General features: G+C 36.3%; 1 protein-coding gene across 1 annotated transcript; it reads left to right on the top strand.

The window, feature by feature from the left end:
- Nucleotides 1–187: 187 nt before the first annotated feature.
- Nucleotides 188–24928, top strand: LOC145775064 (kinesin-like protein KIF28P). Its single transcript, XM_082586261.1, has 27 exons — nucleotides 188–345; nucleotides 2410–2448; nucleotides 2868–2944; nucleotides 3215–3231; nucleotides 3553–3575; nucleotides 4133–4251; nucleotides 5285–5363; nucleotides 6385–6448; nucleotides 8643–8829; nucleotides 9291–9443; nucleotides 10412–10509; nucleotides 10683–10849; nucleotides 11619–11779; nucleotides 11985–12091; nucleotides 13025–13215; nucleotides 14925–15067; nucleotides 15365–15505; nucleotides 15640–15787; nucleotides 16110–16197; nucleotides 17353–17526; nucleotides 17863–17985; nucleotides 18217–18324; nucleotides 18620–18781; nucleotides 19221–19379; nucleotides 19795–19923; nucleotides 20366–20647; nucleotides 21535–24928. The coding sequence occupies exons 1-27, from the start codon at nucleotides 329–331 to the stop codon at nucleotides 21628–21630; spliced, it is 3252 nt and encodes a 1083-aa protein (XP_082442387.1). The 5' UTR covers nucleotides 188–328; the 3' UTR covers nucleotides 21631–24928.
- The last annotated feature ends 1906 nt before the right edge of the window (nucleotides 24929–26834 follow it).

The raw sequence follows: 26834 nt of genomic DNA, 5'->3' as shown, positions 1-26834 counted from the left end.
ATTCATATGTAAAATAGACTATATTGCAGCCATCATACTAATTTCTTACAATTTCTTTGCATTAAGCCACGTTAGATTGTTCTGTTTTTGTCCATCTCTTCCTCATACTGTACTCAGTGTATACTGTCAGGTTGTAATATTACAGGTGGCTGTTTGGGTCTGATTTCATCCAAGGTTTTTGCGTAGATAAGATAATCATTTTTTCAATCGTGTGAAGTGATACCGTTCGTTTTTTTTCTCACTCGATTAATGGTTTCACTTCCTTGGTTTGTTTGTTGAAACTATCTTCTACATTTGGATATAAAGAATTTAACCCAAGAGCGCCACAATGTCTGAGGCAGAATCGTAAGTTTATTCACTTTTAATGCGTTTATTTGCCATCAATGTAGTTGTCTAAGCAAATACTTATAAATATTCGAATTTCAAACAATGCAATATGAGCTACAGTGAGCACTTCATAACTCACTCAGAATGTATGTACAGTTGTACACTGTACAATAATTGTTGTAAAGCGTCACTGCATATTTTCCAAATTCCGACCATATAAATATTTGAAGTTTTTTTTTTACATAGAAAACAATGCAAACCCTTTCCAGGTCATAACTATATTTGTTACAGTGATTTGGGCAACTGTTTTTCTTTAAAATATCTAAATGCAAAGCATTTAGAATAGTACTATTTAGGGGGTTGTAATTTCATGGTTGAAGATAAGAAAGTTTTAGTTTTGTATTCTCGTGTTTTGTGCGTAGGCTATTACGTTTGGGTTGTCATATTCCAACATTACCTTCTTCATCTTTTGGTTTTGATTTCTGAAAATTTGTAACGATGTAGGGAATTGAATTTAATATTGATTGGGTTGTACCGTATATCTTACTGTTGGAACGCTTGCTAAATAAACTATGGTCAGTGCGCTTTCAAACGTCGAGAATCTGGAGTGGTAAAAGGAAATAAACACTCGGCCCCAGAGCCTCACACGACAACGACGAAGAAAGAAAAAATGACGCGCCAGCTCCAAATGGTGGTTGCGCCTGAATGTCAACGTTTTGTTTGGGCTTTAAAATCTAACTCCAACAACATAAAGCAATTTTCTTAGTTGTTTGATGGAGATTGTTCTTGCGCTTTAAATAAGTTCACCGTCAATAAGACGCTGAACCGACAAACCACATCATACTTTGCAACGAATTCTTTATTCAGTAGATCCAAAAAAGGGAGAACACATTTAATATCACCTCTTAAAGCGTTTTGTGTGTTTCTCCACTTCAGTGTTGACAGCTGAATACAACGTAACCATGGTAACTAAGTCAAAGTCTATTCAACACTTAGACTGATCGATAAATAAAGAACAAAAGAGTTTCATACTTTCACATACCAAACCAACCTCAGAAGCACAATTCTTTTGTTATATTGTCTTGCTGGTAATTTTGACTCTCACTTTACACACAAACATGCCTTAACTTAAATTTACAGTTGCACTTGAAGACCAAAGTAAACTTTAAATGACATCTAAAAAACTTGACATAGCTGCAGTAAAATTAGATATTTCCAAGTCACAAAATATGTATTTTCATGTTTAAAATATTTTGTCAAAACTAAATTAATTTGTCGTTTCGATTGGAAATTTTAAAAGCTACGCTGTGAGATTTTGTACGTGTCACATTAATTTCGCTTTGATGCAAATAGAAATACCAAAACCTGACCAAAACTAACCGTTTTAAAGCAGTTTATGAATGCTAACACTTTTCGTCTTAGCTTAATCACACAGGAAAGTGAAAGCAAACGTTAGAAACGACCACACCAAAATATTAACACGAGATACTGCGAACAGAAAGACATTGAATTTTTCTTCACAAGTTGCATTGGAAAAAAGCACCTGTTTGATAGAATAGATCACATGGGTATCTGTGTTTCCACTTATTGCTTAATAATTCTAAAAACTTGAAGTTTAGAGCTGGGTGGTGTATACAGTACCTTTTCAAGATGATGGCCAGTTTTTTTTTAATTTTACACACAAGCCAGATTAGCACCATAACCTTAGAATTTATATTAAATTTCTTGCTGTAGCTGCTCATACTTCTTTGCTAGCAATATGCGTAGATTTGTTTTTGGAACTGGATCAATCAGTGAAAATCAGGAGCTGGTCAGCTGACCGTGCTTAGTTTACTTATCCCTGATTTAGAGTTAGACTACTTTTGACTTTCTCTTTCTGTGCGTTAATTACAACGTAAAAAATAACATGCGTGAGAATTTTGTACATTTTTGTGCAATATCTGCATACTTGAAATACTGTGTCATAGAATTACATTGGGCTTACGTTTCTTGCATTGTTGCTTTACAAATAACATTGTCTATGCTTCAATTTTGTTTGTTTCAGTAAATGTCAAAATTTTAATTGAAGTTTTTATTTCACAGGGTTAAAGTAGCCGTGCGGGTACGACCGTTCAATCAAAGGTAAGTTAACCCAAAACCGTTTTGAAAAATTTTTTACGTGACAATTTTGCTATCTTATCAATTTAAGACACGTAACTCTTCAAGTTTTGATTGGATTCGATCGCATACAAACTTTTCAACTAACAAACAGGCGACATGTTTCGGACAATCTCTGTCTGTGACCTTAAACTTTTTAGGTTTTTCTTTGTTGATTTGGGAATGGTAACAAAAGCAATGATGATTTGCTCCCAGTGAGCCGGCCATCCGGGGAGTTTCCCAATCTCCCACTGATATAACCTGCTTCTGAGTGAAATAAACAAACTTAAAAAGAAGCTTTATATTCAAGATCGTAGCAACACTATATTGCTAAACGAAAATTAGAGAAAACATTCCTGAGCGTATGTACCTTTTTTTCTATTTATGCTTTTTTGTCTCGACAGAGAGAAAGACAGGGGAGCAAAGTTGGTAATTGAAATGAAAGGACCTTCCACTTACATAAGGAATCCAGACACACCAAGTAAGAAACTTTATCGACAAAGCTTATAAACACGTTCAAGTGAAACAAGCTGATATATATGTCTTATAAAACACAGTTGTAAGACAATGCGCATATAGAAATAATAATGTTTCCAAAATATTTAAAATTTTGGTATAGTCTTCGAAGCCCAATGTAATTACTTTGATCTTAGATTTATCAATGGCAAAGCGTTCATGAAATTGTTATAAAATTTGTGCTGGTATCCTAAACAGGCACCTGATTTCATTGGTATTTTTATTTTATTTGCAGAAGAAGAGCCAAAAATGGTGAGTGCATGTTATTTTACAGTCAACCCTATCTCTGATGTTACATAACTTTATTACTTTGCCGTAAACCCGCATTGTATTGAATTATCTCGTATTTCTTTTCATCGAGAAAATTCATTGTTTTTTATTCGAAAAAAGCTACATGAAAGCTGTAGGCAAATTTTCTGACCGGAAAATAAGTAGGTTAATTTGAAAAAGCAAATTTATTGCACTTTGTCTAGTAGGCCAGAGTTCAATAAGAATTAAAATATTCTAGGACTTGATTAAAATTATTAAAATTTAGTGTCATGGTCATAATGTGGTTTATTATTTGTTTTACAGTTTGCTTTCGATTTTTCCTACTGGTGAGTTGCCTGTTTTAATTTTGGTGATGAATCATTTTGCAGCAGCCAAAATATTCTTGAAAAATGTCAACTCTAAATCCATGTCAACAAATGTAGAGAACATACACACATGTTGAAAATCGGGAAGCAGTTTCTGTTTCTGCTTGTGCGGTGGACAATATTGCGCTACTGCGAGCGCTTTCCCTTTGATTGACAACCACAAATTCAAAACATGGAAATTCCGAATGCTGATATCATGCAAAACATGTTGAAGCTGGTTTGCTTATGTGTTTAGAAAGCTGCTGCCATCTTGAATGGGTAACAATACGAAGAGCTCAACAACAAACTTCTATTCTATGATTTATTGGATTAGCTAATGCCCTTAACAATCTTATGACAGATGCTTATTGGAAAGAAATGACTGAAATAACTTTCTTGTCTGTCTGTTCATTTTTTGTCAATGGACAAGCTCAATCAAATTTGGTCGTGATGTTTCACTGAACAACTTTAATTAGTAAAACCAGCTAAACAGAACGAATTTTAAAGCGAATACAGTTTTCAACGGCTTTTGTTTCAAGGTCTCACGACGGCTTTGAAGATGTTGACGGAGTTTTGGAAGCACGAAATGACAAATATGCAACACAAAGAAAAGTTTTTGACAACTTGGGTCAGGGTGTACTTGACAATGCATTTGAAGGTAAATAAGATTTGATTTTTCCACTCGGCTTTCAACTCAAACTGCAAAAGTAACAAATCACGTACAGGTCACAAGGGTTTGACATTTTTCAAAATCCAGTAGCCTACTTGTCTTGCATTGGAGGAAGATAAAGCATAGTGCCCACTCAAGTTGTGTGGACATGGAATGCAGCTGGAATAATCACTCCTTGCTGCAATTCACGCCATTAGTTATCCTACTTTCACGCTAGCTTACTTTGCTGATGCAATGTTTTGATTTTTTTAGTAAGCGTTCTCATTTAATGCAAACTTAGAACTATTGCAAAATTTGAATAAAATGCCTCATTTTAATTGTATGTTGAGCTAAATGAAATGCTTTATATGCGATGACTGCAGTCAGACCACCTGTGATGTTTAGAATTATCATCAAAGATAGATTGTTTTAAGAATATCAAGCTTTGAGATACTAACTAAACTAGGAGGCTACATGAGCGTATAGCTTAAGAATCTCTCAATATATGAGATACGATCAAACTACTTGTACACGAAACAGAAATAAATGTCACTGTTGTGGGTTGTACAGTTTACTGTACGTCTTTATTGTGCTTTCAATAAAAGTGCGTTTGAAGTAAAAGATTTGATATACTTCATCTCTATCTCATTGCGAACCAAAAGCGTTTGATTTAACAAAGATTGTTGATTTAAATAGGTTTCACTTATAATTTATTTGACTTCAACTGTACTTTGTTTGGTGACTGGAAAATTATACTTGTATTACATGGAAAATAAACAGCTACAAATGATGTTGCACAAACATGAAGATGGACGATGGTAGGACAATCAAAGTCTTGATTCTTATAAATCTGTTGCAACTTCAATGATTTTTTTTTTGTGGTAAGGCAGGAGTGATGATGTTTGTAGCCTATTTTAAGGAGTGTGGAAAACTCAAGCCAAAATATTTCGTCTAATAGCTAGTAATAACAGAAATCGTCAAAAAAAAGTGTTTTGTAATAAATCAATCTTATTTTGGTGTTTACTCACTTGCTTTTTGATAGGGTACAACTGCTCCTTGTTTGCATATGGTCAAACTGGTTCGGGGAAGTCCTTTTCGATGGTTGGCTACGGGAAAAACAGGTGACAATTTGGAAATACGATTTATATTCATTTTACTTTTGGAAAGCATAAACATTACACTGTCCACTTCATAGGAAAAAATTGCATAAAAAACGTAAATCGTAAAAGATTATTAGTTGCACGCATGACCATTAGCCATTTGTACATTATGGCATTTCTTGCCATGTCTGGAAATTGATTCTTTATGCTGTTTTAGCATTTTACTAACAAAAATTTTGCTATCAGTTTTTTATGATGAATTGATTGAAGCCACATACAAGTTACTGTCAAAGTTGACCTGGTTTTATTCCAACCAACAAATCAAGTCCTTTTTTTGAGTGCCAGCAGATATTTAATCAATGTTAAAAAGGGACTGGTTTTCTGGCTGGGTTAGAAAAGGTAGCCTGTGACAAATGTCGTGATTTTGATCGGGAGAGTTTCAAAGCTCAAAGGCACACTTGTAAAAGTGTAGTAGCCTATATTCATGACTGTGTGTTCGTATTGCGTGCGTTTACAGTTTCGGGCAAGGGTTATTGAAAATAGCACATAGTTGTTTACTCCAAAACGCAATAACCTGTAGCCTACTGTGGCTAGCTTAGAACAAATCACTAAATAGTGTGCTGCTGACGCATCTTTGCTTTGAATAAAAAGCAGCAGTAAACCGATCAAAATTGTCTAATTTAATGGTGACTGAGCTATTTCAATCAGTTACGGTATTATGTCTTCCAACACACACTTTTCTGCATTTTTTAGCAGGTAAACGTAGCAGGAAAACGTTTTCCTGCTAAAAAATGCAGGGAGAGACAACTTTGTTTCATCTAGAAAACTTGAGGGGTTAACTTCTGGGGAATTTTGGTCTGTTTCAGGAAGCCAAGCATATTAGTAGAAGTAATTTTCCACTTTTTTACACGACTAGGAAAATGTTGGCTTGGAAGTTTCTTTCAAATCGGTTTTAAAGTAATTGACCATTCTCTTGTAAACGCAGTAATTGAGGCTTATCACGAAACCTTTTCTATTTACTAATCAATACTTTTATCTTCAGAGGTATTGTGCCTATTACCTGCGATGAATTATTTCAAGCCATCAATCGTAATACAGACGGAACGGTGAGTGAAATAGCTGCTACATTGTTCACAATTACATCTTTTGTCATATATTCTATGTATCCATATTTTGTCTTGGAATTGGGTGAGATGGACATTTTATTCTATTTCTTAGCAAAGATGTTTGTCGTATCCAAGCTTACACCCGCAAAGATGTTAAACAGTCGTTTTCAAGTTCGACGTATGAGAATTAAACTGCAGACTGTTGGAACTTTCACATACTTTGCTTCCACTTTCACCACTTATTGTCGCGAAAGTGAACTTTACCTTTTCATAAGAATGAAGTAATTATTTCATTATCATGTGTAGACAAAGGGATGCACGATTTGTTAATTTCTAAGAACTATCAAACACACCTGTTCTTGAAGTAAGCAAACTTGGGTCAAGGTGACAACTAGAAATCAGCACTTTCTGCAAACAATTTCGTTATTACACCACCTTGCCTATTGATTGTTACAAAACGTAGAATTTGCATCAGCATGGCCAAATTAACAGTCAAAAAGTTTTGATAAAGGCGGCAAGTTGTTAGACTCCACAATTTGTGATATGCGTTGCCACAACATATAGATTCAAGGAAAAAATCGTTTTTATTGTTTGAGGAGCTTTGCCAGGGCATGAGATATAGGCTTTAATATTGGGTAATATATGATATATCTCCGCCTTTGGTAAACCTCCATTTGCTATTGTTAAATCGACGTAGTCTTTGTTTGAATTTGTTTGCCCTCCACCTCAACCAAACGCGTTTAATATCTTTATTGTCTGGTTTGCTCGCTTTGTGCTTACGTAATTGCAAACGTGTCACGCATGCTAGGCTGCAGACTTTTTTCCGATATTTACTCAAGGCTTGACAGGGCAAAGAAAATGGTGTAAAAAGTTTGTGTAAAAGATTATGGTAGTTGGAAATCGGCAGTGTGTGTGCTTTTGCACTAGAACTTTGATGACTTTGGACAGCTTTTCCAAACATAACCAGTCACATAGATTCATCAATGAATCAAAGTATGACATAAAATCGTTACAAAAACCCTCAAAACATTTAACATTTTCTTCCACTGTCCAATCAATATCCTGTCATAACTTACATATGGTTTAATACGCAAACAGGATGTATTGGGCTGTTTTTGATTGGCGCAGGTTCAAATTCAAAGCATTTTTGAAATATCTTTTCGGTTTGGTGATGGTGAAAGCAAATGGCTAGTCAGTCATTGTAACATTGCTTAATATTTTAATTTATCGAGCCCCTCATTTGCTGCTTTCATGGATTTAGACGTTGCAGTTGTGTATTTAAATTTGTATGTTTGTCTACATTCAATACATTTGTATATTACAGTAGCCTATATGACCAGTAGCTTTTCTTGCAACATTCTTGAAATTTCTAAAATGTTTGATAGAACCCTTGATGCAAATAAAATAAAAGTGTTTGAGTTATGCTAGGCTTGCAAGGCCTGGTGCGTTTCGAAATGGCTTCGCGTGGGTAGGATTTCTTTATATGGGGGTTTAGTTTGCCTACCTTTCTCTTCTTCATGATGAGCTAAAGCTAAACACATGAAGTCATGAACACTCAACAGTGTCCTCCTCACAACCATCAGCACTCTTTATAAGGCACAACAACATAGCAACTATCTGTTTTACTTTATTTTACGTTGATAAAATTTAAAAATTTTTCTTTATTACGGTACTCTTTTGTCTCTTTGTTTAGTAAGTTTCAAAATTGGTCTAAAGTGTTGCGACCGTGCCAAGTTTTAAACACTGATTACCAAGTCAGTCTTAAGTAGCCTACGTTACAACGTTTGCGTTTTGTCACTTCTACTTTTTTCTAGACCTCCACTATTTTAGTCATGTATTGTTTTTGTTGTTTGTGTTGGTCAAAAATAAAAATCAACTGAACTGAATTTAATTTGTAGTAGAGTTACCAATTTATCTACTTTTGATACCTACAGCAAAATTACTTCCCTCTCACGGTGATTGTATTTTGCTTGCGTTAAAAAAGATGATCGCTTTGAAAGTTTAAAACTTTGAATTGATAAACAGTAGTTAAGCAATGAAAACTAATCTAAAATAAAACTAGCTAAAAACAGTAGATTTATACATTTATGAGTGATAAAGTTCACTTTTTGATAAAACGGCATAGTCTTTATCTCAACAGATGTAAAGTGCATGCTCATCTTCACAATTCTATTGTTCAACTTTTTTTTTAAAGAAATTTGAAGTCACTTTTTCAATGTTGGAAATTTACAACGAACAAGTTCGAGATCTGCTGACCAAAGACAACCCAAAAGGAGGATTGCAAGTTCGGCAAAACCCGAAGCTGGGTCTTTTTTATGTGGAGAAACTGAAAAAAGTTGCTGTCGGCAGTTACAGTGAAATTGAGAGGCGAATGGAAGAAGGTGATTTAATTAATAAATTTCTACGTTTTCTCGCCCTGAGAAAACTTCACATTTATGGATCTCTTTAGGAAAACTATCCAAAAATAGCGTATAGCCTATAGCCTACACTGATCAAGGGCTGTGAGTTCAAAGATACATATAGGTCTAGCACAAGAAGATCCACATTACTTAATCATAAAAAATTATCCATAAGCCAGGCTAGAACAACTACAGGTTTTTAACCACACTAATGAAAGTAGGCTACTGTAGGGCTACAGTGTAGTGACTTGGACACTGGACCAACTGGTGGACCGAGCTCAATACATCTAAGATATATTTTACTTTTGACTTTCATTTAAATCAACACTTGATATAACATTACTACACGTTTATTGCGATATACCAACTTCGAGAAACAGTTTAAAATTGAAAACAATAGTCCATGCAAATTTCCAAGCTTCAAAGTTTTATGTTTTGCGCAGGAACTGCAAATCGAACTGTGGCCTCCACTCAAATGAATGCAACCAGCTCACGAGCGCATACTGTGGTAACAATTACTTTTGACCAAATTATGAAGAATGAAGCTGGCCAGGAAACGAAAAAGAGCTCCAGTATCAATTTAGTCGATTTGGCAGGTTCGTTTTGAATGAAGACCTCTTGATCAACAAACACGTTTTGGCTGCAACATGATAACTAACTATAATGGCATTGTTTACCTGCTGTTGACAGTAGCATTTCTAGAAGGATTCAATGGGTACGTTTGGACCTGTGCCCAAGATCACATTAGGAACTCGAAATTTTTCTAGTGAGCTTCGGACCAAAAAGCATGGCATATGTCCTTAAGTGCTTTATTGTTATCTTTAGAAGTGTTTTGTTTATGGTGCCAGGATCTCCCGTTGGCGCTGGGCCCAATTTATCATTACAGCGGGCCTAACTATTGCTCTACAACTGTGAAGAATAAAAATCTTTCACGACTGTAGAGTAGTATGCCTACTACAACTTTTCTTCGCATCATAATTTGTGACTGGGTTACTATCTTGGCTTACCCTCACTGCTTACACAGAAAAGAATGCAATCGATTTTATTTTGGTACAGTATCATTACATTGCGGCAGAGGATGGATGGAGGACGCCGGGTTTACAAAAAAAAATTATGGTTAATTTTATCACCGCCTTTCCATTACTGTGTTAGTTTGAATTGTTTCTTAACTCTTCTTGATTTGGTGCCACGCTTGTTTCAGTCATAAGACCTGTGTTAACATAAAAATTGTCTTTTTATCCTGTTAAAAGTGGTACGATCCTTGCTATCAGACCACAGCATCGCTGATGTAGGTTTGGATTATTATGTTACAGCAAAAAGTTTGAAACAAAATTTACTTACTAAAAATACTTTTATATCGCTGATTACGACAAATCCGGTCCCGATAGTGTGAAAATAGCTAAATCTTCCCGATAAAAAACTTCTCTATCTTACTGCGTTGGTGCAATCCAACCGGGAAACAAACAAAAGCCCACCAGAACATGAAGAGAAAACACTAGCATGTTCGCCTTTGAGTAAATAAAAGCATATCAACTGGATCTTTAATTTCGCGTCCTTTTCCCAGGTTCGGAGAGAGCCGACAGTACAGGAGCTACAGGGGATAGGCTGAAAGAAGGTGCTAACATCAACAAGTCTCTGTCCGCGCTCGGCAATGTCATTTCAGTAAGTTTTTTGTTTATGAAGGAATTGTGATGTAGCCTAGTAGTTGTGTGTTTGTTTCCAAAAATACTGCAAGTGAAATTAAGCACGTTTTGTGGCTGATTAGAATTTACGTTGAACAGTAGGAATGTCTGTTTCTTATTTATCAGTTTGACTAAAAAAATATAATAATTTAGGCTTTGGCTGATTTATCCATGGGAAAAAAGAAAGTTCTTGTGCCATATCGTGATTCTGTGCTGACAAAGTTGCTTATGAGCGCTCTTGGTGGGAACTCAAAGACCATCATGATTGCTGCCTTGTCTCCTGCTGATATCAATTATGATGAAACTCTTTCTACCTTGAGGTTGGTTTCATAACTGTAACGTGGCAATTGGCTTTTTAATTGGCTTACGCATTGTCGTTTGCTGAAATGTTAGTGCTTTTGTGTTTGTTTCTAGAAGCATTTGTCTTAGTTTTTTCAACTTAGCTGGAAAAGCTTAAGTGAATAGTTGCTTTTCATGCCGCAACGTACAGGGATAAGCCGCTTCGTTTTCCTAACTAGTTATGTAACTAAAACTACGAAAAATTTCTATTCTGGAAAACCAAGTTTTGTCATGGGCAGGATAGGCCTACTCTATTCAAAATTTTTCTTTAAAGGAAGGTAGATAAGTGACAAACATCCAAACTTTGTTTGAATTTTATTTGCTTTTATTGTGATTCTTCTTCTTATGGCTTCATTCTCACTTCAAGTTGGGTCGCCGGTGCAGAGTGCAGTCCTCCACATCACTCTGCCAACAGCATCTTCTTCCTTCACTTACGCTCTTTCCATGCCCTGATAACTGCCTAAAAAAGCTGGATATCATATAACCTTTAACATAGCTCTGGGCGGATTTCGTGATACAGCTTGTACAGCAGTCCTGCAGTCAAAAATATATCTTTCTTCTGCATAAAAAGCAGCCTGGGGGCTAACCTAATTGACACAGGTAATACTAGAATGAAGGGATAACATTCTTGAATTCTAGAAAGAAAAATGAAGTCACTGCAGCAGGCTACTTCTGGATAAACTAATCCTTTGAGGAATTCTGTTTTCTTTTAACTCCTTCTTTACTCAGACTATGCTATTTTTTAAAAAGGTATGCTGACCGGGCGAAAAAGATTAAAAACAAGGCGGTGGTAAATGAAAATCCCATTGATAAATTGATTCGAGAACTTCGGGAGGAAAACGAAAGATTGAAGAAAGCTGCTGGAGGGGTGCTTCCCGTGCAAGCTGGTCAACCAGGAATGAGCCCGGAAGGTAAATGCAAGATTAATGTTTGCCTGTCATGCAATTTGTCTTTATAAAATTTTCCAAATTGATGGATACGTATTGTGTTGAATGAAGAGTTTCCAGAATCAATCATATTCCAACTTTCAGACTTTTTACATCGATTAAAACGCTGAAAACTGTTTGTTGGGGTACAATGCTTTGTGAACTACATTTTTACTTTTGATGACATTAGAAATCGAAGAAATGCGTCAAAAGATGCAAGACGAAATCAGAGAGCAGCTACTTGCCAACCAACAGATGATGGAAGACAACATGGGTTGGGATGCTAAACTTACACAGGTAAGAAATTACATTTTGGATCATTTTAGTATTGGCTTGTGCTTTCAAAAGTTGCACGTGCAATCTAATTGTAATTGTGCGAGTTGGAAAGAGTACGGTAGATCTACAACTACATAAAAATTGTCAAGCCATGTCTTCCTATATGCTACGGTGGCAACCTAAACCTACATACCAATAACAGCCTGTTTCAGTGTTGTTTTCGGTGGCTAAACTGACATTTTAACCAGATTTCATAAAGATTTTATTGGTGAAGCTGGCTGCGTTCACTTTAGAATTGGCAAAACATGCTTAAAGCCTCACCGTCGAAAATTATTCAATGGGAAACCAATTGTAAGCTATTCTCTTGCCACCTTTAGAGTTGCTTGTAGCCTATTGATCAGCGAAGAGCTTCAGTGTAAATTCGAGAAAATCGCCAGTCAGGTCCGTTTAGCTAGGCACGTGGAAAAGTAGATTATCTGTGGTAGCTTCCGAAGATTACTCAATTGTTTTCTTTCAATTGGTCTCAAATCTAATGTTGTTTTCCCATTGATAACCTTAGCGAGCCCGAAAGAGAGTTGCTGTTACCAATTGCAGATTTAAAAAAACATTAGACTTAGAGCTCACCCAGCTTGGTATCCAAACAAACATCACAAGAAAGAAAAAAAAGACAATGAAAACCAACCGTAGCATCAAAGGTGTTGAATTTTAGCTTAATTTTCTATGACACGTGAACAAATTTTCTTTTTTTGGTCACAAAACAATACTCCATTGCTATTTTTTCACTGTTGTGTGTCCAAGCGCTTTCATCATAGTGCCATGCTCAACAATTTCGAAACGAAACGGCAGGAATGCAACAAAATCGTAATTACACCAAGTACATTGTTAGAGACATTTTTTCCAGATAGGCCTATATGTTTAATTGATAAGAAAATAAAACATTTTATTTTTTTGCAGTCGAGAAAAGAGGATGCAGTTTTAGAGAAGCAGCATGGGAGCAGCAAGATGACGGAACCTCACTTTGTCAACCTTAACGAGGATCCGATGCTGTCCGGAGTTATTCACCATCCAATCTTGAAAGGAAAAGAAACTTTGATTGGCCGAAAAGACGCCACACCCCCTCCAAATATTTTGCTCACAGGGCTGAGGTGAGAGGGAGGACTTTTTGTTCTTTCAAACTTAAATTCTTTGGAAAATTGGTTAGAAACTACAGTAGTTTATCCCAGGGGTCCGCAAATAGTAGGTCTACTGTCTACTACTATCTACTGTGGGTCGCAAAACAGTTTAAACTTACTATCAATACAACTTGTATGGCAAAAATAAATACAATCATATAGGCCTACTCTGTGATGTGGTAAGTTTCATACAATTTTGCACAAGAAAATTTATACTTTCAATGGTAGTAGCCTAGTCGCCGCTTATTAGCCTAAGCCCGCAGTTAATAGGTCCATCCGCTTACTAAGCCCAATTTGGTACATTCCGGAATTACTGAAAGTATATGGCAGACAGTGGCGTAGCTAGGGGGGGGGGCGGACCGCCCCGGGCGGCACGTCTGGGGGGCGGCACTTTCAGACAGGACGTTTTGTTTTTTTGTTGATAATGCAAAAGTACACGGAAAATAAAAGCAAACAGAATGGCAACGTTCAAAACAGTGGCGTAGCCAAGGGGGAGGAGGGGTGTGGGGGTTACAACCCCCCTTTGGCACGCATGTGACGTCACGATATTGAGAATGATGCTTTCAGTCTCTATGTCTCTAAAACAAAGTTTGCCTAATTTTAAACGAAACTCCATTAAAAGAGCGAGTTTTGCCAATACCAAACGTTCAAATATCTCAGCCAGGAATTAGCAACAAGAAAACATAGAGACTTAGCTTTATTAAGTTACCAAAAAATTCCCAAGAAAACATGATCTTATCCTTTTGCTATGCCACCGGACAGCACCATTTTACAGGAATATTTATACCAGGGGATTTATACCCACATTTTTGTTGAAAATGCTCTCAGAATGCACCAAATCCAAAGTAATTTTTCAAAATTTTCTGGGGGAGGCCCCCCAGACCCCCCTCCGCTGGGTGTCGTGTTTGGCGAGGACGCCGTCGGGCTTCGCCCGCCGGCCCTTAAAACCCCCTCTCTCAAAATTACTGGCTACGCTACTGGTTCAAAACATACAATAATTCCACTTTAAGTCATTTAAAAAAATTTCATTTTCACATGCTTTTACTTGAAGGGGGCGGCAAAATCTGAATCCGCCCCGGGCGGCACATTCCCTAGCTACGCCACTGATGGCAGAGAATCGTCCCTCACGTAATAAGCCCAAAATTGTCAGTCCGGATGTGGGCTTAATAAGCGGAGACGACCGTATTGAAATTGATATTAAATTACAAAGCATTTTGGGCAAATTTATATGCTTTCGAAACGTTTGGGTCGCGAAGCTTTAGAACGATTGATTTTTGGGTCGAGCCAACAAGTATTTGCGGACCCCTGGTCTATCCAACCACACAATCTTTTTCTCATCACCTACAGTATTAGCAAACACTTGCAGCCTACTGTACTTTGAAAACAAACAAAAAACGACCAATTAATGCAAGTCTAGGCTGTTTGTTTTTATTTTATCCTTTGCAGCATCTACAATTCCGTAGACATTGCAAAAACTACAGAAAAATGATGAGATCACAATATATTTATATCATTTTGATTTAACTTCTTGTTTTGGTGAAAAAATACAATGACGTCTCGGCAGGAAGAAGAGGGCGCTAAGATAAAGCAAACATTTCTTACAAATTTTTAATGATTATTTTAAATCTGTGGAAACTGCCAACATAAGTCTGACGTTGCTTAATGAAGGATTGTCGCTTTAGCATTCAAAAGCAGCATGCCTCGATCACATACGACAATGATGAGATTGTGATAAAACCTGGAAGCGCCGGGGCCCGAATCAAGGTCAATGGAGCTCCGTTGACTGGAGAGAGAAAGCTTGAACATCACGACCGAGTCTTGTTTGGTTAGAAACATTTGTTTTCGTTTGTGTCTTAAAAATTGCTGATTTGTTTCCTTCTGAGTGTATGTTGTTACAAACTTACTGAAACCGTAATCTGGAAACTTAATGCTTAGACTAAAAAATTGCAACGGATGATGATGGTGGATGGATGGATGGTTTTCGTTTTGATGAACATCATTTGTAGATATAGGCTATGTATCTTTAGCCTATTAATTCTTTTAAATTTTTAGAATATTCATATCACTTTTTAAAAACGTATATAAATTAAAGTTGTTGAGATTGGACCGATTGTGGTTTCAGGTTCAAATCACTTGTACGTGTTTGTGAACCCACTCAAGCCAGATTTGATTGAGGAGACACCGGCAACCGTGGATTGGGAGTTTGCTCAAAAGGAACTGGCTGAGCAGAGCGGATTTTCTACGCAAGGCGGCATGAATAAAGGTAGAAGCTTATCCGGACTTAGTATACTTCTAGCCTAGGTTTATAACTTTGCTGTAATGGATGCCATTTTGTGAAAGAAAATAACATATTTTTTGTTACACTTCAAATATAACAAAGAACTGTAACAAAAACAGATCAACAAAGATCACAAGAGCAGGTCCTTGAATTACTTCCGATGATCAGTGAGATCAACGCTGTGTCAGAGGAGCTCAATAAGTATCGGCACTTCGAACTTGTTCTCATCTCAGGAGGCTATCAAGAAGAAAAAGACAAAGGAACCAAGTAAAGCAAGCATTTTTAGCTCTGAAACATTTTTTTTATGTCAAAGAATAAATCTTTACTGTAGGATGTTGTACTATCAATTATTTTACTCTCATAACTTTTTATTTTTTTCAAACTACGTGATTTTTGTTTCAACCAATTGTCGAAATGGATAGTCATACTTTTTTATTTTCTCTTCTCAAACTCTGGGAACTTTGAAACGATGTAAAAAGAACAATATTTGGTAACTGGGCTGTACCACAACATACAATATGACAAAGCTGAAGTTGTCTTATCACAAAATCTATGCCGGTTTAGTTTCTAATCAAATGCTGTACAACAGAGTCATGGTGCAAGTGAAGAATCTATTGAATGGAAATATATGGATGTGGGAGCGTGGGAAGTTTATGAACAGGCGATACATCATTCAGGTTAGTCTCACTGGACAGCCTGAGACTTGAAGAGGGTTTCTTGTAAATAGGTTTTCTCTAAAAATGTTTAGAAGCAGAAAAAAATAAGTATTTTTTGTCGAATGAGGCTATTTTAGTAGCAATTTTCAGGTTGAACAATAATTCCATCGGTTCGTTTCAAATACATTCTAACATAAAACAAATGGTTGGTGAAATGCTCCTCTCGTAAAGTATCCTTGTATCTCCTGACAATCCTGTTTAATTAACGATAGGCCTACGATCTTTTTTGTAGAGGTGTAGTTTTCTGGAAATAGGTTTCTTAGTAATTTTTGTATGCTTCTTATGTATAAGAAAGATGCAACATAGACTTTTACTTTTGTTCAACGCATGACAATAGAAGCAACTACGTTGTCAAATAGTCACTGAATTGATCTTGGAATGCTTCTTTCATGGAGTATCACTTGTTTCCCATGACCATCTTGTATGATGATGCACTTTTTTTCAACTCTCAATATAGAAACTACGCAGTAAAGTTGTGTTTTTTGACATTTGTTACTTTAGCAGAGATTTCAGCTATTCAAAGAATTCGTTTTTGTTCTGTCTCACTGTTTGCTGTAATATGCAAGCATTTACGACCCACGAGCGATTTTATTTCCTGGCGTCTATAGAATTGATATTTATGGTTACCTTGTTAAACACAGACGCAATGACATTCTGGGTTCTCTTTAAATTGAACATTTTGTTGGTGTAGTTAGTGACGTTGTTAGGCTGGGTTACTGTGCCGCATATTTGTTGACTGTGAACGAGAACGTGACGTTAACCTGTGGTTTTATAGGTTTGTACGAACTCGTATAATTCTTCCAAACTTTATGTGCCATAGGCCTACTCATCAATAATGTATTTGTATTTTACGTTGTTACAAGTTGTCAACTTTTGGTTAACGATTAAAATGAGATTTGAAATATCAGGGTCAGCGACGAGTAATTATAAATAATTCCTTAGGCAAGTTAACTTTTTTTTAGACTGTGCGGTCCTGTAGGCTAATCTTACAGTATAGACTTATACGCTAGTGATGGGAAAAGTGCACGACATATGTAGTGTTGTTACTGGTTGTAAAGATGTATTTCAATAAAAAATAGTTTATTGACCTAGGCTATTTTGTATTTTTTTTTAAAGGAACTGTACCAAAAATATGTTGATGGTGATGACGCTTATAAAAGCATTCCTCAAGATGAGGACCCTTTCTATGATCCTCCTGAAGACATCTTACTGGGAACTGCCACTGTCTTTCTGCAGTCGCTCTCTTATGTTTTGGATTTTGATGACAAGTTGACCATCACTGACTATAAGGTGGGTGTGGATTTTGGCAGCTGTAAAGACATGTAGGCTACTGTTGTTTTATACATGATTGTGCTATACCAGAATTTCCTTTATAAGTCACAGACCTTTTCAAGGAAGGCTGTGGCATCAGAGTCGCAGAGTCAAAAGAATGAATGTTCTGAGTCCGTTTTCGAGTATTTTGCTGTGGGATATTTCGGTTCGCTTCCACAGCCAAGAATGTAACAAATAATTTTTGTGAATATATGTTTGGAAATGACATTCTTTCAGCTGTGAGTTTCAATGAAAGAATTTAATAAAATATGTAAATTAGAATCAAACCTTACATTAGACTTTCTGTCTAAACAGGGTCAAGAGGAAGGGTTTGTGTACATCGCTGTTTCACCATGCTCTGCTAATGGTCAAGCGTTGGATGAAGAAAGCTTCAACGAAGAACCAGACGAACTGTTGGGAAAACCTTATCACTTCAAAGTAGGCCCCAATAAACACAAACGTTTTTTTTAAATTTCTTGTTGTTCATATTCGGTTGAGCAGCTGAAGCTCACAACCTTTCAAAAATGAATTTTTGTATTAAATTACTTCCATTTCTCTCCAACAAAACTGCGCTGATCGAGGAATCTGCTACAAAAAAAAAATACATCTATAGTGCATAACGAAATTAACCCACAACCTTTTCCTTTTCACACTCATGGTATGTTGTAGGTTAACATTCGATCTTGCGAAATCAACAACTCCAGATTCAGGAAAGGTTGCTACATCAGGTACAGGACATATGGAGATGAAGCGGTTGTCACTACAAAAGTCGTCACGGTAGGCCACGTTTCGTTTGCATACGTTTGAAATAGTATTTCAAGCGAAAATGAGTAGGCCAACGGGAAAACAGCCTCTCGATTTGCCAATTGTTTAGCGCTTTCACGGGTTTGCGACTTACGTCATTTTATTAGCCCCAATGCCACAATTTTTCATAATTTTTACCGAGCTACCGGTAATTACGAAATTAATAATTTTAAAGCTAAAAGTCGTCACTGCTGATCCTGTAAAAGTTGTACAAACAGAATTTGTTGAAAGTTGTCTGCAGTTACAGAAAAACTTATTTCAATATTAGGATTCACTTTCTCCTGAGTTCAACCACAACCGCATTGTCGCTATTCCCAATGTAAGCCAGGATCATCTCGACTACTTCAGCAACGGTTCCATCACATTTTTCGTGTACGGGTTGCAAGAAGACACGCCTCCGGATGCCAGTGTCAACAAATTGACAACAAAGGTAAGGTAGATGATTTTATAATCGCAACCTTATTAGATTCCATTTGTGAATAACCAACACTCGGTTCGCTATTGTTATCTACATCTTCTTAATTTTTTTAACCTATTTGGGCTCTAAATCGATGAGAAATGAAAGTGAAAAGGGGGCTAATCAAAATGGGACTCGTCTTATGAGTATTTTGCAATTGCCGATTAGACTGTTATGTACCTTTCCTGTGGTAAAGAAGTGAAAGAAAAAATTTATCTATTCCAACATTTTCAAAATCTTACTAAGTCGCAACATGCTAACGAATTTCCTTTTCTGGAAATTTGCCATTGCTTTGTTTACAAGCTATTATCTTTTTTTGACTTTCCTTTTTTTCTTCAGCAACCAATCGACCGTGTATAATCATCTAACAACGACTAAATATAACTAAACTTTGAATCTAAAACTTTGATAGGAATTGAGGGAAATGGACGGACAAATGACAGCACCATTGCTCAGAAGGTCATCCCTGGCACAGTTTAAACCTCAGAACGCTGATTCCCAACTCAAGTCAGAGATACACACTCTGCACAAGAAGTTCGATCGCTTGGACAAAAAGGAAAAGAGAATTCAGGTTCACTTTTTGATTTCTCGATTTTTGTCATAAAGTTATTTGAATCTCTGTGGAACTTTTAAATGCATCGATGGCTACCTGAACTGATACTTTTTGTGCAATTATTTAACGAGCAAAAGAGGCAATTGATAGGCTATCATCGTAAAATTAGACCTTAAAAAGACGAATAGCGAAAATTGTTCATTGTTACTCAGAGGATGTTTACTTCAATACGCAAAAAAACGCGATTGATACCACGCAGTGTTCGGCACATAGTTTGGCATACCGTAACTCGACATAGGCCTACAGTAGAATCAAATTCGGTGCACTTGAAATAGTACCTAGTCTACGGCTGTCTACCAATGCGCTGGTAGCCTACGCATTTTAATTTCACTTTTTTTGTAATTCAGCAGTTAATGGTATTTGTGTTAATCAGCGTATCTGCGATGAATGGAAGGAGAAGACGAGCCTGGAGCAAGACTTCGAAGCCTTCCTCAGTGCGATTCACGCTGTTGCCTTCAGCTCTGGGAATAAATTAAAACGCAGAATCCAGTATACAAATCAAGTGAGTGCAGCTGGTTTGCGTTGTATCAATGTGTTGTACCAACAATGAGACTTGTTGAGATGCAATTGGAAACACTGCTTTTGTACGATTCTTTTTTTAAGGTTGATAAACGAATGCAATTCTAAAGTACCATCCAGGATTCCCAGCCAATAAAAATATTCTTTATAAATTTTGACTTAATGCCCATAAAGGTCTTAATGCGAAAAAGATCAGTTTTGCAACGTTGGACTAGTTGATGATCCGGATAGAATATTTGTATGTTCACAAATTTGAGTGTAATTGTAGTTGCATTGTAATTCGCATCCCAAAAGTCTGTTAAAATATGTTTTCGAACGTTTATGACTCTGTGGTTTTCATTACAATAGTCTAGAAAATAGATGCATTAAATCAAAAGGTTTAGTAATGTTCCGAAAATCTCTAAAAACGACAATGCCTTGTGCAGGATTCAGCCGATACGTACAGTGTCTACAGCTTTGAACTGACCGAGGACATGAAGTTCATATCGAGTCCTTTCGGAGAAACAATTCAAGAAGAGGAGGAGAATGAAGCATCTAGCAGAAGAGGGTCGGATCCAGAAAACGTTTCCAATCAACAAGAAAAAAGTAAGACATCGCCGGAGAAACTGCATCCAGAAAATAATAAATCGCCCACGAACATGGAAGCGACCAATGGAAGGAACTCCCCAATGAACGGAAACAAGTTAGCGACTTCCAATGGATCGAAAGTAAGAATGATTGAATTTAAAACTTGAAATCATATTGATGAAACTAGATGCAGTTTCAAGCTCAAGTTGTGGTATAGTTTTGTGAAAGATTTTCTGCCAAATTCGACCTTGCCAGGATACAATCTTTACAATTAGAGTAAAACATAATTTTGCTTTTAAACATTAGAACTAATCATTTGTAAAATACAGTATTTGTTGTGTTCGCTTTATTGCGCATTCTATAAGGTAGCCTAGCCGACTACTGTTTTCATCACGTTGTCGCCTCATTTGGGCTAATGAATTTAACTTTACAATTAGGTCTGATTTGATTAAAAACTCAATATACCCTACCATCCTAGAGCAACGCTTTCTAAAAGTGTTGTACAAGGACAAGGTTATTATTGGGATAATTCACTTTATTCCACAATATCTTCATCAAGTTTAAATCTTTATAATATGTTAAATGCTTTCATGCGGTAGCATATACGCTAGAAGTCGATTGACTTTAGCTGAAAAGTTCTGTTCATGTTACGCAAAACGTTAATTTTTGACGTAACACGTTACGAAGTTTCTCGGCAGCCGATTGTAGTGTTGCAAAGTGAAAAAATGTTTTTGGAAGAAGGTTTAAAGATATTTTCAAAGCACAAACGTCTAGATGGCAATTTATGCCATGTTAGTAGGCCATCATTTAAATATTTTCACTTCAGTATTTCTATATTAAAATACTTAATAGAATAAGCTACTTTTTGTGACATATTGGCATGTTGGTCACAACAAAAGTCACTAACTTAACAATTCTCGCAACTTATACTTTTAAAAAATATGTAAAAGTAGCCTACATAGGCTTATTCAAACTTTTAAATATAATGGGCAAATTTTTTGTATCATCATTATTTTATTTTGTCAAGGTGGCTCAAAGTGGGAAAGGTGCTGGAAAGCAGCAGATAAATGCCGTTAAAAATGGAAAACCATCTGGAAAGTCGTCTGTGTGTGTTTTGTTGTGAAATTTTGGTTCCTTGCAACTCGTAGGTCCGTGCACTGTGCAATATGTGAAAGAAGTCACCTATTTAAATCACGGAATGTTTATGACATTATTCAACTTAAATTAAAGCAACAACTTGTAATTTGAAACAAAGTTTCCTCCTAAACGTAATAGTTTCTCGATTTCAGTCGGGGGCAATGACGCTTCAGCTTTAATGTCGAGTCGTTATCTTTTTCTAGGATACCGCAGCTATTGCTAATGATTTCATGATTATTAGAGTTGTTAAGGCTTGGTGCAAATTTTTTTGGAAGTAGGCTTAGAGTTTATTTCAGTTTGCAAATCGTGCTGTCGATTTGCAGTATGAACATAACAGATCGCATGAAGTCAAAGCAAAAATGTAGGCTATATGGCTCATTTCTGCTGCATCGACACACACATGTTAGTGCATTATACAGTAGCAGCGAATGCAAAATAACTAATATCGACATTTGGTTATGCTTAGTTCTGTTATTTGAAACGTATTGTTGTACCATGTGCTTTACAAAACTTTTTAAAATTGTTTGTAACTTTTTAATTGTGGTAACTTATGGAGACTACAAATTCCGCTTTAGAATTTTCCTGCATTTAAAGTGAAACAATTTTCTCTTCTGCTCGCATTCGCGTATTTGTAAAAAAAAATGCAGTTTCTCTCGTTGCAGTAGCCTACACTTCGAATTCGAAGTCAACTATAGGCTGTAAAGTAATTCAACGTATATTTTGAATATTTTTATAATTTTTGCAACAAGGCGAAGCTTTTCATACTCGCGATTTGTGACAGTGATTTTGTTTTGTGCATTTTTTTTAAAGATTTTATTGTTATTGCTGCAGTGCATTCGATCTTTCACGTGGCAAACCATTTTCTTATTGCCATCTTCTTCAGCTACTCTACTGTATAGCCTGTAAATTGTTGTTTTAAAAGGGCCATTTGCACTTAGTTTATCTTTAGAGGTTGCTGTTGTTCTTTTTTCTGAAAAGTCTTTCAGTTTTTTTTTGTGTTTTTATTTATCCGCAGCTTTGTCGTACTTTTCAATAGGCTTCATCTATCAGTCAATTGTTTTAAAAACAAAAGATTATTTCTTAGCTGAGTAACATTTTTTGTACCGGTATGTCAAATTTGATCAACGTATGACGCGTATGACGTATAATTGATGAACCTGTAGCTTACTAGAAATTGATATGCCTTATAAACCTTACCAAAACTGAGGTTTACCTCTGGTGCTGACAATTTCGTTTTAGTCAGCAGCAGGGTTGGTAGCCTATTGTACGCTTACCAATATTTCGTCATGCAGAGTCCTAATTGTAACATTGTTATGGTTTAAGCCTACCATTCAGCAGAGGTGTACGAAAGTCAAGTTTTCTAGACTCCAGTTCCACTCCGACCCCAAATCCACTCCTGCTCCAAATACCTTCCTTATGGCCCTGTACTGAAAAGAGAAGCAATCTGTTAGAATAAAAAAATAACTAGGCCTACTGGAAATATAAAATTATAAAAATAACAACTACACCAAGTAGCCATAGTGTAAATTTTTGCACGTTAAAAGTATCAACTGGCAAAAAAATCAATTTCCGGCTCCTGTTTTTGCCAAGATTTTCAGACTCCGGCTCCTGTACACCTCTGCCATACAGTATAGGCTATTTTAGTATTTTATGACTGCTAGCCAAGAGATAGGCCTCATGTTTATCTGTTGTGACAAACACTGTAGATATAGGGGAAAGCCGTGTATTATGAACCCCCCTAACAATAAACGTTCCTAATTTCACAACTTCAGTGAAAATATGGACAATATTTACAGAACAGCAAGCTAACATGCATACCTATTCCCCATCAATATATTAGTATGTGATATTTTGCAATAAAAAAGTTATTTCAATTTTATTAATTTACCAAAAGAGTTCATATTACACAACCCTCTGTGTAATATGAACCCCTGTGATGTGTAATATGAACCGCTTTGAACCATTGCTGAATAGAGGTGGATTGACTACACAAAACTGCAAGCCACATTACATGTGCAGCATAACAAAATTTATTACCATAAGGTTTTCAAATAATTTACACCAATTTTAGTAAACATGCACTACTTTTTGAATGTAAGCATTAAATTCACAAAAAGATAAGCAACATTTAATCGAATGACGTGCACTGCATTGAGAATGCTGGTAAAATTGAAGTCTGAACCCCAGTTTACAGAACCCAGAACCACTCCAGTTTACAGAACCCCAGTTTACAAAGATTCATTACACCATCATAAAGCACTTAGTTATATGAACCTGGGTTCATATTACACATTCAGCTAGGGTTCATGTTACACACTTGTGGTGATTCCAGTTAAAATGCTGATAAACAACTAAATAATGCATTTTTTAAACAAAACTTGTTGTGATTTCCATCAAGTTTATTTGAGGGTATATTAATCAAAAAATTACAAGTCCATTGATACACTGATAAAAAAAAACAACAATTTCTCCATCTGCAAAATAATATCACACAAGCTTTAAACCTTCATACCCCCAAAACTTCAGCAACACGCCAACTTTCAACAAGAACATTTCCGGTCGAATGACCAGCAAACTTACTTAATTCAAGCTGTTAAAAGTCAAACATTTTTATTGCCACATTTTTCTGAAAACAACAGGGGGTTCATAATACACAGCAGTTCATATTACACGGCTAGCTTTGATACAATGCAAGAAAATCAGTCTGAAACTTTGCGTTTGTGTAAGCTACTTAGCTGGTGCATCGCCAGTAGATCAATTTATAGTGGTGAATGTCGGCCATCGGGATAAAATCATTTTTATGACCACCTCCGTTTCAAGTCTTACATTGCCGCGGAAAGGACCGTGATGCATTGTGAGATTTACGACAAACAAGATGAAGTAGTCTTCCTGGGAATTCTCGTGATTTTAATACAGTGCTGTAATTTTTAGCACCAATGATGTCTGTTCGTGTGGTTAAAACTGTTGGTTTCGGCTCGCTCACTTTATGTGGAAAGACTTCTTTTCTCATGACGATTACGCAGTTATCACCAGCTTTATCGCTCAGGCCGCGATCAACTCCATGATTTCACATGTGAAAATTAATGGAAAGAAACTGCTTCTCTATAATACGTACCATGCTTGCAATGCTTTGTGTATATTTGTTGTGTATACAATTCAATCACGCCAAGTCACATTATTATCAGCTGGCAAAAGTTGCCTTTTTTAAATGGAAACTTTGACTGGCTGGCGTTTTAATTGTAACTTCGCACGGTTCTTCACATTAAATGAAGTTATTTTGTTAAGAGCTTGTCAATTTTATTGTCATTCGAATCACCTCTGACGATAGGCTGCTGCAGCTTGGATGACTTTGTCTTGTCCCAAGACGACGCTGAAACCACGCAGAATGAACTCTTTGGTAGTTTCCATTGACGGTTGTCTCAAAGCTTTGTAAACTTAGGCTTACCCGGATGAAGGAATGTATTTTTGCACATTGAGACTTAACATTTGCATAAGACGTTGACATGCGTAGATCAAACGAGAAACACGCTGATTCAATTGAGAAAAACATGCCTATTGCACAGCTTTCGAAAATAGAATCAAAAACATACACACAGCAATGATGATAAAATCTTAATAAAGCATGGGGGGCCCACGCCAAAAGAAATCTTTCAATGATTCGCCTATACAGAGTGAGTGCCATGCCAGAAATCACATGTTGGCCCCATGCTAAAACAATTGGTCCTTTTTACATTGATTCAACCTCAGCAAGTCTTGAATCAATCTAAAAAAGGACCAACTTTGCTAACTGGGTCGGTTAAAAATAAATAATCTAGTGCTTAAAAAATTGTAATTGTATGACTTCCTTCGACTAATTAGAGCACAGCATCATATGATGTCAGACAAGTGCAGGAATGACGTAAACTCAAAAAAGTTGGTGATTAATTGTGACGCAATAAAGCAAAACAATTGAACTATTTTGATGTTCAGCTATGATGCAATAAATGAGTCTGCGGAGGTTGCATCAATGTAAAAAACAGTTGCTTTGCTGCCTGGGATACACTTCATAGATGAAACACCTTGTTATCTGGCGAGATAATACAAGAAAACATAGCGTTCTGAATGATTGAAGATGAACCTAGCTGACGATTTGATGTAAAAAGAGTGGATAAAACAGCCACAAGTGCGACATGCTAGTAACACAAATCGATCAGAGCAGAGCGAAAAAAATCTAGTGTCCAGCTCCTGAACTGGTGACGCAACGTTGCAGTAACCACATCTAGACAAAAAAGAAACTATACAACAAACCCTATACAGTTTTGACGTCAATGGACAACAGTGAGAATTAACAGGACAAGATCGGCCGGGATTCTTTCATAAGGATTAGCAATGAAGCTAATCCGTGCTAGTTTCGTCGCATGAATCTCTTTATGGCAAAACAAGAACTATTCATGACCTTATGCTTAACTAGTCCGTGCTAATTCTTTAGGATTAATAAAAACTTTTCCCCAACAAATAGTACTTAAAACGACAGCGCACTTTGACTGAAGTGTTGGAACATCCTTAAGCATAAAGTCGACACATTCTTTATCTAAATATCTTATTAAGATGCAGTAGTACAACAAAAACGCAGCCAATACATGACGAGCTGAAATCAAAATAAACCAACGACTTCAGACTAAGTTTTCATGTTTGAAAAAACGTTGGTTTCATGGTGTGGTAGGTTGGTGGTGAACAATGTTGAAACCCTACAACGTGTGACGTAGCATGTGTCGCCATGTCTTGTAGTGGAGAGTGTCAGAATTGTATGTTCCTCGATGAAGAGCATTTCTCATAGAAAAAACGAAAATAACAAGACCTTTTGAAAAGAAAGTTTCAACAAAAGTAACAGCGTCTTTAACTGTATGAGTAAAATTCGCAACTTTTAGAGAATGAAGCCTATTGCGCGATGACAAGATGTTTTTGGTGTGTATGAGAAATTACTTTAAGATAAGAAATCTGTTTCAACAAGTCTAAAAACATAATGCAAGCAACATGCGGAAGTTTGATTGAAAATTGGTCATAACTATACCAGCGATTTATATTGTAAATGTGATTGTAAATTATTGTTAAACAAAAATAGTTCCATTTTATTATACAAGATGGCTATTCTATTATTATCAATCATATGTTGAATAGTTCAAAAACCTATCTCATTTCAAGCTTAAACTT

This window comes from Aplidium turbinatum, chromosome 8 (genome assembly GCF_918807975.1).
Source record: "Aplidium turbinatum chromosome 8, kaAplTurb1.1, whole genome shotgun sequence".
NCBI classification, from domain to species: Eukaryota; Metazoa; Chordata; class Ascidiacea; order Aplousobranchia; family Polyclinidae; genus Aplidium; species Aplidium turbinatum.
Note: the sequence above shows the minus strand (reverse complement) of the source record. Positions and strands in the feature narration are given on the sequence as shown.